Genomic DNA, 11988 nt, shown 5'->3' with positions numbered 1-11988 from the left:
TGTGTGTGTGTGTGTGTCCTCTGGTCTGTCATTACAGAAACAACAGAGACAACATTCCCATAGGAGAAAAAGAGGATGAGCCCATTAGTTCCCATGCAGAGTAGCATTAGACTTGTCATGTCATTATGTATTGTGGGTGAAGGCATCGTTTAGGTTTAGGTTTTAATTTAAATGACGTGCTGATGGTGTCACGTGACTTAAAACTGATAAATAAATGTGCTGTAGTGAACACTTCTTCATTAATTATCCTATTTGTCACAAAATTAATGAAGACACAGAATTTAAATTACCTTATTTCTCCTTCTACAGTGAAGTTTTTTTTGGCTGAACCCCCCGAAAAAAATTGAGACAGATACTGATACAGAAACACTACAGTGGTTGTTCTTGTTTTGTCTTACTAAGGAGCAATAGCAAATTAGCACACACTAATCTGTTCTTAAAATGGATTTGTTTTGTTTACAGCCAGTAATCTTATTTAATTGCTTCGACTCAGCTCGTGTAAAGCAGCATTTCAGTTTCTTCCTCCACGTTGCAAAGACAAATTTTTTTTTTTATCCATTTAATCTGTATTTAGTCTCATTATTTTTTGACTATTGAATATGATTTTACCGTTGTGGTCATTCAATCGCCTGTAAAGAATGCCAAGGAACAAACTCTTCCAGTTTTCTGAATGGGATGAGACAGATACTCACCACTGTGCCAACCGCTGCTCCACCTCTCTGAGGAATCCCTGGTGGAACTTGTAGACCGGATCGTAGCTGGCGGAGATCAGGTTCTTAACAGAGTCTGGGAAGGCCTCATCTTTCCCTGCAACACCCTGGAAGGACTACAGCAGACAGACAGGACACATGTGGTCACGTATAAGAAACAGAAAACGTGTGTTGCTTGTAAAATTAGGATATTCTTTCTAAAGAAATCAGAATCAGGTTGAGATTATCTTCATCTACTTCAACAGAAAGACCAAATTTGAGAGTTTTGGATGTTTTTAAAGCTGCATTTGAGAGCCACATTAAGGAATACAGTGAAGCAATGCAAGAGATATGTGATATCTTATATCTGATGTGATAATAAATTGTATATGGGGTTTTTGGGATGTTGGTTGGACAAAAAGGCAATTTGAAGGAACACTCTGGACTTTTTCCCCACTTTTTTTTATGATATTCATATACCAAATGAACAATAATGTGAATGGAATTTGAAATGACTATCACCAAATCCAAATTCCCCAAAACAGAGACTGAGACCGACGAAAAGGAGGAACCACGCACAACACTGGTGTTATCCCCCTGAACAGGAGGTTGGTGGGTCAGAAAGAGGGATTTAACTTGAAAGCACAGTGACATTTCTTTGCACCAGGGATCAACTAACAAACACACACACACAAATACACCATGACCTCCTGGCCCCGAGTGAGTGCACTACAACCCTGACACAGAGGCCTTAGATTCTCCTTCCAGAGTAAATCACACAGGATTATGACGGCTAGCAAAGACAGAGGGCCGTCCAGCTGTTTTACAGAAAGACCCGGTGGGAGAGAGGAGGGGTGGAAGCGAGAGGGGGAGGGGAGGAGTGAGCGGTACCAGCCAAAGAAAATATTTAAGAGGTTTTTTTTTTTTTTGCCAACGCACGCCTTCCTCCCACATCAAAGAGGGTGGAAACTACTGTTGAAAAGAAAAAACAGCTGAGAGGCAGAAAAAGACACAAGAAAGGGGAAATATGATATTTGTCCTTCCACAGCGAGGTCAAAAGTCACAGTCAGCTTCATAATATTAAAGGTCTCCAGCAGGCAGGTGCATGCTGCTGTGGGGGCTTGAACCTGCGTCTCCACTCATTACCCTCCCGCTGCAGATTTCTCCCTTATTTGTTAGTAACAGCCAGTAAAGTTGAATCACATAGACGACAAAGTCTGACCCACATTAAGCTACACTTTCATCCCAGGGTTTAAAATGCAGAGTTAGTGTCTCCTCCCTGCTGATTTCAGTGGTTTTACTAATAGTCTGTGTAGTCTTAAAGAGCAAACGAGACACAAGTTTGCTAGCTTAAAAGGAGGAGTGCATTGTTTTCTGGTGAGACACGAAAGAATGAATGTCATTAAAAAACACAAGTAACTTAAATATGCTCACTTGGAAGCTGTACTTCCATCTGCCATCTGTCCTGTGCAAAAGAAAAGCTCATAAAGCCTCAGATGTTGAACCTCAGTCTTCAGTCGTACGCCAAACTAAATACAAATAAAATCTCATTTTCAGGATGGGAATAAAACAAGTCAAAAAATACTGGAACAGAGAGCTGAATTTAAGCTCCTTGTCCCAGTATTCTGGCGTTCAAAAGACCAAACTGAGCTCACTTTCCCGATATTTAGGCCATAAAAACACCAAGCTCATCCTGATTCCAGCTCTTGCACGGCACCGACCAAATGTGAGTCAGTGTCCCAACATGTGAGCTTTTAAATGGCTAAGTTTAGTTCACTGTCCCAAAATTCTGACTTTAAAATAACCAGCGCTGACTCACTGTTCCAGTATCAAGGCTTTAAAGGAACCGACTGTGGTTCACAGTCTCTCTGTGTGCTATGCAGGGCTGTGTACTTTAGGGAATGTGTTTACACTTGGCCCGACTACCTCCTGGTCTTAACACAGATGGCTTTTCAAAGATCTCTCTCTCTCTCAGCCAGATGAGAATGGCCTTGCAGTTAGCATCCACATGGCAATGACAGACAAACACTCATTTCAGTAGCTTCAACTACATAATCTTAAGAATATAAAGAAATGTGTGAATGCGTACCTCTGTGATGACCTGCAGGTCTTTGAGGTAGGTCCGCTCTGTGGTCAAAAGTTCCTTGGCTATGAAGTAAGCCTTGTCTGTGGGAAACTTCTGGACACAAACAGAAAGAGGATATTGATCCATCTGTATATATACATTCACATTGCTTCACAGAAAACAGCTTCAACAACACAAACGAGACAATCAGCCTCTACAGCACACTTTCTTTTGAGAGACAGTGGGGAATCTGCTGGATTCATTCTTCTTAACTGCCCACCTTCCTCCTCGCCTCCTCTTCATCGTCGTTGCGGACACACCCGGCGTCAGTAAGCAGCGGGCTGGTGAGAGGAGATAGGAGCCGTCCCTCAGGACTATGACCTGTACCTAGGATACCAGTGCTGCCCATCCCCTGTCCGTTTACCGAGCCGTTGCCATTTACGACCACATGGGGACTTCCCAACGGAGAGTCCTCTGAACCGGGACTTTCTGTGGGGAGGAGAGGAAAATTGGAAAAAAAGGGGAAGGGGAGGGAGACGGGGACAGGAATAGAACAAAGAGTGAGACAAGGGAGATGGATGGCAGGGGAGGATAAGGGATCAAGTTAAAATAGATTCTTTGTGTACGATAGAATAGGACATTCAACTACTTTAATGAAATTCACTGCCAACTTTGTTATCATTTAATTCTTAGAGTGACATTTTAATTCTTTCCTCAGACACTTCTCAGTGGAGGAAAAGGCTTCTAGATTCACCCTGCATTTAGAAGCTCAAAATATGAACATAATCCCCGAATGATTCCTCTACATGCAACCCACCTGAGTGGTGATGAATTTCAAGGTTATACAACGCCACTCAATCAGTCTTAAACTACGGGTCAGGACCCAAAATGAGCAGCTGTCATGATCAGGCAGGTCGTCGCATGACAAAAATGCTACAATCCTTCAACTGTGAAGGAGACTACGTCTACTCTACGTCTCTATTTGGACCCTCGTCTAAAATATGGTTAAAAAACATAGTAAAAAAGGATAAAAAGGAGGAAAAAATAATAATAAATGTTAGGTGTTAGTAATTAGCTACGGATTATGAGTCTATTTGCAAGACTTAATGAAGGTCATATCTGTGCATTATAAGGGTAAGTGAACAAATAATGCAGCTGTGCATATTAAAAAGCTGTCAAGTTGCAATAAATTAGGTTATGAGCTAATAAATGATAATAAAGTACAGCTATACTATGTAAGCCAGTAATATTTGTATTTAAAATTACCTGCAATTAACTTTTATTACCAGTTATTTCCTCGATTAACTGATTAAATCTATAAAAAGTCAGAAGATTGTGAAAAATGTCTGTCACAGTGTCCCAGAATGTGACGATGAATACATTAACTTCTCCACTTCCCTTACAAAGCACTAATAGATATGATCTTCTACAGATAGGTGATAGTCTTACTAGTGGGGATGATGCCTAAAATCATCATTTTTTAATAGGAGTCTGGTCTGATGGTAATTAAAATCTACTTCTGACAACTTTTTGGGGAAAATATTATCATCCAGACAAAAGAATAAAAAGTGAAACCTACTTTTCACTACAGCTAGAGTCACTAAGAGGTTTACTACATGGTACCAAGTTGTGACTGTATACTTGCCCAGGTGCAAAGTTTCCAAAGAGTCCATTGTTATACACCAAACTGGATCATGGGTAAAAACCATGGCAACCACTGAGTGCAGATCTGTGACGGGTGTTATAAAAGAACTTACCACCATACAGAAAGAAACTAAAAACTACTACAACAAAAAAAACACAGGTGAAAAAACAAGCCAACAGAAGCTAGAAAACATGAAACACAGACAGAAACTGGGTCGAACCATGTGCGCACGTGCACAACACCGAACAACACGAACAACGGCTACTCTACGGTCTAGCTACCACGACACAAGACACAATTCAGGCAGGTTGAGGGGGAGGTGGGGGGGTGCTTGAGGGGTGGGGCCGGGGGAATTGGACATCTACCTCTACAGAAAATTCTGGAGTCCCTTTTCTTCGAACAAACAAGGTCGTTTTTTTATTGACACTAGTGCACAAAATCAGTTACAGTGTTAAAAAGAGAGTTGAAGGGTAAAGAAAAAAAAAAAAAAAAGAGTAAAACCTCAAAGAAATCACAAGAAAAAAAAAAACAGTAGGTGTTTTGTGATGAAAATAAAAAGGACAGGTGTGCAGAAATACAAAGTGTTACAAGAGTCAGTGCGTCTGTAGGCCATAAAGTCAGTGTGCGTTAAGGGAAAACTCTTCATTTCAATGCCTTTCTTTTGTACAGGAATAAAAAGACTTCTTGGCTGTTCTCCAGCTAGATAGGCAGCAGTTTTGTGACGTTTGCATGTTTATTTATTGTGTATGTATGTATTTATTGTGATTTTATGCTTCAGAGATGTCACAAAGCCTGTCAGCATTCACTGTGTGCTCCAGTCTTGACATGCACCATGAAGTAAATACGGGTCAAGCAAACTGCCACCGATCTTCAAATCACAAAATTAGAAGAACAGCCAGAAAGTTGGTTTACTCCTTCAAGAGAAGTCAGTCAGTCAGTAGAAAGTGTGTTATGTAAACAGAAAGAGAAGCACAGATGTGATGCTAAAATGCCAGCTTATACCATTCTGATCATCTAAATGACAGAAAATGGTTTAACAACCAACAACTTGGTTTCTTGCCGAGAGTTATATGAGAAGACTGATACCACTTTCATGCCTGTACCGTGAATACACAGCCGGTTAGCTTAGCTTAGCATAGAAAGTAACAAAAGGTAATAAAAGCTCCATAAAACCACAACCTATTGTTTTTACACTTTAGTTTTTGTACAGCTTAAACAAACGAGATACAACGTGTTGAGTAGAGAGCTTCTGAGGCACTAACAGACGGACTCTCTACCTTCGGACAGAGCCGGGCTACCTGTTTCCCCCCGTTTCCAGTCTTTGTGCTAAGCTAAGCTAAACTAACAGACTGCTGCCTGCAGCCTCATACTTACTGCACAAAACATAAGAGTGGTAACAATCTTCTCATCTAACTCTTGGCAAGAAATGGAATTATTTCGCAAAATGCTGAACTATCTGCTTTGATATCAGTCAAATACGATCAAACCATCACAGTGCGTACACCGCAGAAGAAACTACAAGCATTTTACTTTTCATTTTAAAGTAAATCTAGCAAATTTGGCTCTGATTAACTCCATTAACATAGAAATTACAATATTAATGCAAAATCACAATATATCAGTCTGTTACTGTATGTACAGTACATTAATATTACAAAACGTCTCAATGGAAGTGACTCGTTGCTATAGTGCTATTTGGTGACAGGCAGTGAAAAGGAAGCCGAGGCGGACTCAGCTCCAGTATTCGTGTGTGTGCGCGCGTGCGTGTGTCCATCTCCTGACAATACTCAGACTTTCACACCTTACAAAGTAAAATGCCACGTCTCTCAGATAGCTTTTTTTTTATTTGCACTTACGTTTGCTTTAAACTTAACTTCACCTGTTTCTGTCTACCTTCGCCCTCCCACCCTGCGTTAAAAGAGCACTGGAGTTGAGTCAGCCGTGTTTTGTCCTCGTGCACAGAGAGGAAACCGGGGGCAAAAACACAAATGGTTTTGAAATGTTTGAGAAAGACCGGGTGCAGTTAATTAATCATGACGGTGTAGTAACAATGAAATGCCCACAAGGGTTTGAGTCTACACGTTTCTGAAGTTGTTGAGTTTGTGTTATTCTGCACCAAATGCCTCTCAAACAGCTGAAACCATTTTGAGCCCCATGACAGAAACACAGTGTGTGACAAAGTGAGCAAAAACAGAGCAGAATGACAGAAAAGCAGGGACTTTGCTTGCCTGGTTAACATGCATTCAGAGTAAAGAAAAGAAAAAAACAGCATTGTTTTCTTCACCCACTAACAGAAAACATGCTCATAAACAGTGCATTTACAAAGCATGAAGCATGAACATTTGTTTCAGGAAGAAGCTGTGAGGAAAGAAAAAGTTGTTTGGCTTCAGAAGGAGACAACACGTGATAAGATCCTGCTCACATTTAGTCCAAGTTAAGTCACTTTGTAGATTGAACCCCTAACATAAAATGCTTTAGGGAGCACAAAAAGCTCCCTGAGTAACAGTATATTCATGGAAAAGTGTTTAAGAAAGCAACTCTGAAATTAGAAGTTGAGCCAAGACTTCTAATAAGAGTTTCCTGAAGTTAGTGCTTTTAAATGTGTAGTTCAAGAGTCAAGTCCAGAATTAGAAAAAGTATGTTATGTAAATTCAGTGTTGCAGTAAAAAGCAAAAACTGTGTGTTGCAGTAAGCAGACAGCCTGTAAAATGGCAGTGATATGGGTGGATGGCCGGCACACCTTCAAAAACCAGCATTGTAACAAGAAAGAACAGCGTCCAGAGAAAGTGAAAGTTAACGGTGAGCTACCTGTTTGTGTGTGTGTGTAGCTGTAGTGCATGCCAGGGGCCAAGCCAAGCAAAGCAGACAGCCATGGATGGTCACAGGTTTAAGGGCGATGTTTGACTATTGCTTATTGTGTGCTTAAAACCGTGAAAAAGAAAGAAAACAGAAAGAAAACAGAACAAAAGTCTGAAAAAAGCCCATGACCAACCAACAGAAGTAGGTAGCATCAGCACATATAATGGATCTGCAGTAGAAATGTAGACACACATGGAGCTTCAATTATTGTCAAAAATACAGATATAAAGTTTAGGGTCATACTTTCCCTAACCCTTTAATTGATGAATCTATTTCCCACTAATGGCAAATACAAAAGAGAATCACTACAAAAAGTCTCTACCACAAACATCCAAATTACAGTGCAAGTCGCCCACGACAAAAACAGAGTGAAAGCATAAAAAAGTGCTCCAAGGACAAGGATGTCGGCTCGGCCAAAACCGAATGAGAAAGGCAGACCGGCCGTTAGCTACGGCCTTCCTCCTCCTGCAGAGCCCCATAGCTTACACATTGAACACATTTTCTTACCAAGCCAAGTGTATTAATCTACAATCCATTCCCTACCAAGAACATTTGAATATACTGTACAATTAAAGGGGGATATCTCTCAGGTCAACAATCCCGTGTTATCCTTGTGGTTTAACTCCAAACAACCACAGACGGCTCTAAAGACAAACCGTATTTAACAATGACTTTACCATTGAAATCCCTTTATGAACTCCAGCTATCATCTTAAAGCCCTTCTATTGCACAAGACAACAGTCAAATAATTATAAAAGTCTGATTCAGAGAAAATGCTACATTAGGACACTACAATGATTACAATTCTATTAGGGGAGTAATGACCGAGAAAGGCAGCAGATCCTGGTCAACTCAACAGCTATCAACAGTGTCAAAGTTCCCCTAAAACCAACGCCACCTTATTTACGTCCGTAATGTCTCAACAACAAGCAAACAGCATTTACAAAAGTGAGCTACAATCAGCAGAATCGTCATTTCTCCGACTAGGAACAGATTGACGTGAATAATATCGACGCTATCAAATTATTTTCTCGAAGAAAAACAAGGAAGAATTGTAGAAACAGTCTTCCCCACAAAAACTACAATTCTACATGTGACAGGATTCCCGACATAAGCTGTTTAAATCTGCACATACATCTACACTGAATATACAGTTTTTATGTTATGGCACATTGTAAGGAACATTATCTATGCTGATTTAGAAAGCTGACTGAAGTGTACAAAATTCAATACAAAAATGGGGGGATTGTGTGGTTTAGAAACAACGCATTCATCTAAAAGTAGGGGAGGTGTTTCTATTCACAGTTTTTAAAAAAACAACTCAAAATATGTCAAAAAATATGTTAGAACCTTGACATACAAGTTGTATCACGGCTAAGCTATTGTAAACAGGTGGACTAGATCTATAGTAGCAATTCACAGTTGCGTACTTATAATCAATATTATTAAAGGAATAGTTTTCAGTCTTCACTAATGTAGCTGGGTGGTTAAGTTTTAACAATTCTCCAACTAAGTAAGTTTATCTGTAACGTCCTAAACTGAGATGTTGCCTTACGTTCTTACAACAGGATTATATTTGCTCTGCATTATAATGTCCCTAATGTGAGGCTCAACTGCTCAATCTTCACCCTTCAACAGCTGAAAACCCGGCCTCCGACATCTTCCTCGTTAAAGCGGTAACACCCTTCCTCCTCTGCCTCACCATCCTCCCCCTCCTCCAGCTGGAGACTCCCGAAGGAGAACTTGCTACGCGGCAGAGGGGACGAGTTCACGCCGTTCGAGTTAACAGAATTCATGGAACTGACAGCCGCAGGATTGCCGTACATTAACGGCTGGCTGTACGCGCTGCTACCGGTGTCCGACTCTGTGTCGCTGGTGTCGGTGCCGCTGCTGGTGGAGCCGTCGATCATTTGTACCGGCTGGTTTAGATTGTTGTGGTTGTTACGGCTCGGGTTGTTACTGGGCTTTCCCTGGCGGCCGAACAAACGCTGCACCCCGTTGGACCGAGCCTGACCTGGAACCACAGGGTTCCCCGCATGATTGCCGTTAGTTATTATCATTCTTCGCTCCATCGGGGCGGAACATGGGGCCTGGGCATGCAACCCGGAGCGATGTGGGTCATGGTGGTGGGTGGGAGTGGATGTGAGCTGGCTCAGAATGAATGGATCAGTATCAGAGCGGTTCCTCATGTTGTTGTTGTTATATGGTTTGGCGAAATGTGGCGGTGTGCGGTTTGAGGTGATCGGGGAGTAGCTACCGTACTGGTTTGGCAGGTGGGATGGCGGTGGGACAGTGGGAGTTTCCACCGGGAATATTCCCGGTCGTTTACTGAAGTAATGCCCGCCGTCATCCCAGCGTGTGCGAGACTGACCGTGACCATTTGTCATCTCAGCGTGACTGAGAGAGTTTGTGCGGTGGTGGAAGCTGCTGATCACCGGGCTGGAGCACTGACTACGAGTCCCGGTTCCTAGCGGTCGCCCTATCGCTGCACCTCGCTTTTCTCGACCCTGAAAGATCTCATCCAACAGCGTGCTGTGGAGCGGGAGGCGGCCCTGAAAGGAACCTCCATTGGGCAAAATTTCATCATCTGTTAGCTCATGACTCACATTAAACTTATTAGACACTGGACAGTGATCTACGGTGCTTCTGTTACCCAGCATACCTTGCTGCTGCTGCTGCAGCGTAATCATACCCTGCTGTTGATGCTGCTGCATCAGCCCCTGGTGATTGTGTGGGGTAGAGCCCGTTTCCAAGCCCAAACAGACTCGCAGTTTGCCCCCCATTGTGACTGCTCCCCCCATGCTTGTTATCATATACACAAGGCTCATCTGCATTGCTGTCATTTGCATTGCTGTGGCCCCTGGTGGCCCTGTTGTTCTTTGTCACATCACATTCACTGTCTATGTCGCTGCAGTCTATGTAAGGAATAGAGGAGCTGCTGCCTTTGTTTGCCCTGCAGGATGGACCTGGGTTGAGGAACTGCGGGTCCGGCGCTGATCCGGTGCCGTGGTGGTTCTGTCGGGACTGGATCGGGTCTGAGCCGGGCGCTGCCGGTATATCGTGGAAGCCGTTGGTGGAAGATGCGGCCGCTGGTGGCTCCTCAGAACCATTAGATTCAGCTTGATGGGCCAGTCTGGCTGAGTCAGGCTGGTCTGCTAACTGTACAGACATGGCACTCTGCAAATGAGGAAAGGGAAGAAGATAAAAAGAAAGAAAGAAAGAAAGAAAGAAGGGAAGAAGATAAAAAGAAAGAAAGAAAGAAAGAAAGAAAGAAAGAAAGAAAGAAAGAAGGAGTGATGACAAAAGGAGGCAGTTAAGAGGAGAAGCATTTAAAACTTATTTAACTAGACTCATTATACTGAATTACAGACTTTGAATAAATTGTTTACGGGAACAGATTGGACAAAGCACACATTTACACACTCACTCCCTGGAGCTGCTAAGGACAAAACCAGCTTTGTATTTTAGGCCACAGAGCAGCTCTAGATTTACCCAGAGAGGTAGAGAGAAGAAATAACAACAGACACAGAGAGCCTGTAAATGTGCACAACAAGTCAAGTTACAAGGAAGATTTAAGGAGATAAAACCAATGCAAAACATACAACATTATGTGTGAATAAAGGTCAAAGTCTGTTGGTTTTAAAGTGTGAATCACCTCTTTTGGCACTCTGAAGGAAGACGACTGAGGGGACATGCCGCTGTTGGACAGAATCTTACTGTGCTTCCTGAAGAGAGAGGAGGGGACAGATGATGTCAAACCACGTGCAACTAACCCAGAAATCTGATCGCTGGTTTCTGTTCTTTCTACAACAGTAACTTCACCTTTCAAATGGGACTTTCTTGAGCTCAGAGTCTTTCACATAATCGATGATTTGCTTCTGGGTTCGACCACTGCAGGCACGATGAGAGAAAAGCAGGGGATTAAAGAAAACAAATCAACAGACAAACACAAACGTAGTATGTTCCTGTCTTTCCTTTCTGTCCTCTCCTTACCTGAACCGGAATGAGGATCCTCTGGTGAAGAGGATGGGCTTGGGTTTGGGTTTTGGCTCCTCGAAGAGCCTAAAGAAGGCGTGATACTCCACGCAGATCTTCCAGAAGATCTTACAGCAATCCCTGCTGGCCATGGCAAACTCCAGCGTGTCATGGTGGGCATTCTGCTGGAAGACGCAGAGGCGTATGGATGCAGGACAGATGAATAGATAACTATAATATTATACGAGAAAGCAAGAAAAGCAGAATTCATTTCTCCCCATTACTTGGACTTACAGTGGGGTCTGCTCTCAACTTGATTAGGAACCTTTTGCGTTTGAAGCTGAGCTTGCGAACCTTGGACCAGTTGAAGGCATTAATTTTTGTGTACCCCTGATTAAAGGAGAAGAGTCATTGATTAACATTCATAAAACATTCATTATCTTACATGCAAAAAGACAAACTTGAACACATTGGAGAATGAAAATTAAAATGTTTCTTAAATTTTCCTCCAAAATATACTTTTCAGCTTGACTCAGTTTGACAACTTCTAAGCATACAATAATATGTATAATAATGTATGTGTAATATGTGTGTAAAAATGTGTATTAATTGATTCCTAGAAATCCAAGACACATAATAAAGATTAACTTCCTAGTTCCCTCTACATTTGATCCTATTTTGGATTAATAACAACCTAACCACAAGCACAAACTACCATTAAGCATGTTCTCCTCCTCAAGCTAAGAGGTAGTTAT

At 42.0% G+C, this 11988-nt stretch overlaps 1 protein-coding gene across 4 annotated transcripts in view; it reads right to left on the bottom strand.

The window, feature by feature from the left end:
• LOC118339790 (FERM, ARHGEF and pleckstrin domain-containing protein 1-like) overlaps positions 1-11988 on the bottom strand; it is a 52533-nt gene that overhangs the window by 7908 nt on the left and 32637 nt on the right. For 2 of the 4 annotated variants that reach the window (XR_004797330.1, XM_035677536.1), the window contains exons 9-16: positions 11528-11623; positions 11252-11418; positions 11081-11149; positions 10914-10983; positions 10225-10435; positions 3035-3243; positions 2779-2868; positions 693-826 (exon numbers count right to left, since the gene is read on the bottom strand). Coding sequence is in view for 3 of the 4 variants with exons in the window: in XM_035677536.1 (XP_035533429.1) it covers positions 693-826; positions 2779-2868; positions 3035-3243; positions 10225-10435; positions 10914-10983; positions 11081-11149; positions 11252-11418; positions 11528-11623 (1046 nt within the window). In the remaining variant the exon portion in view is untranslated. The remainder of the gene's footprint in view (positions 1-692; positions 827-2778; positions 2869-3034; positions 3244-10224; positions 10436-10913; positions 10984-11080; positions 11150-11251; positions 11419-11527; positions 11624-11988) is intronic. The other 2 variants (XM_035677538.1, XM_035677537.1) reach the window with 2 other exon arrangements.

The sequence above is a fragment of the Morone saxatilis genome, unplaced genomic scaffold, assembly GCF_004916995.1.
Source record: "Morone saxatilis isolate NCDOM2014 unplaced genomic scaffold, NCSU_SB_2.0 Contig6, whole genome shotgun sequence".
NCBI classification, from domain to species: Eukaryota; Metazoa; Chordata; class Actinopteri; family Moronidae; genus Morone; species Morone saxatilis.
This window is presented reverse-complemented; position numbering and strand designations above follow the sequence as displayed.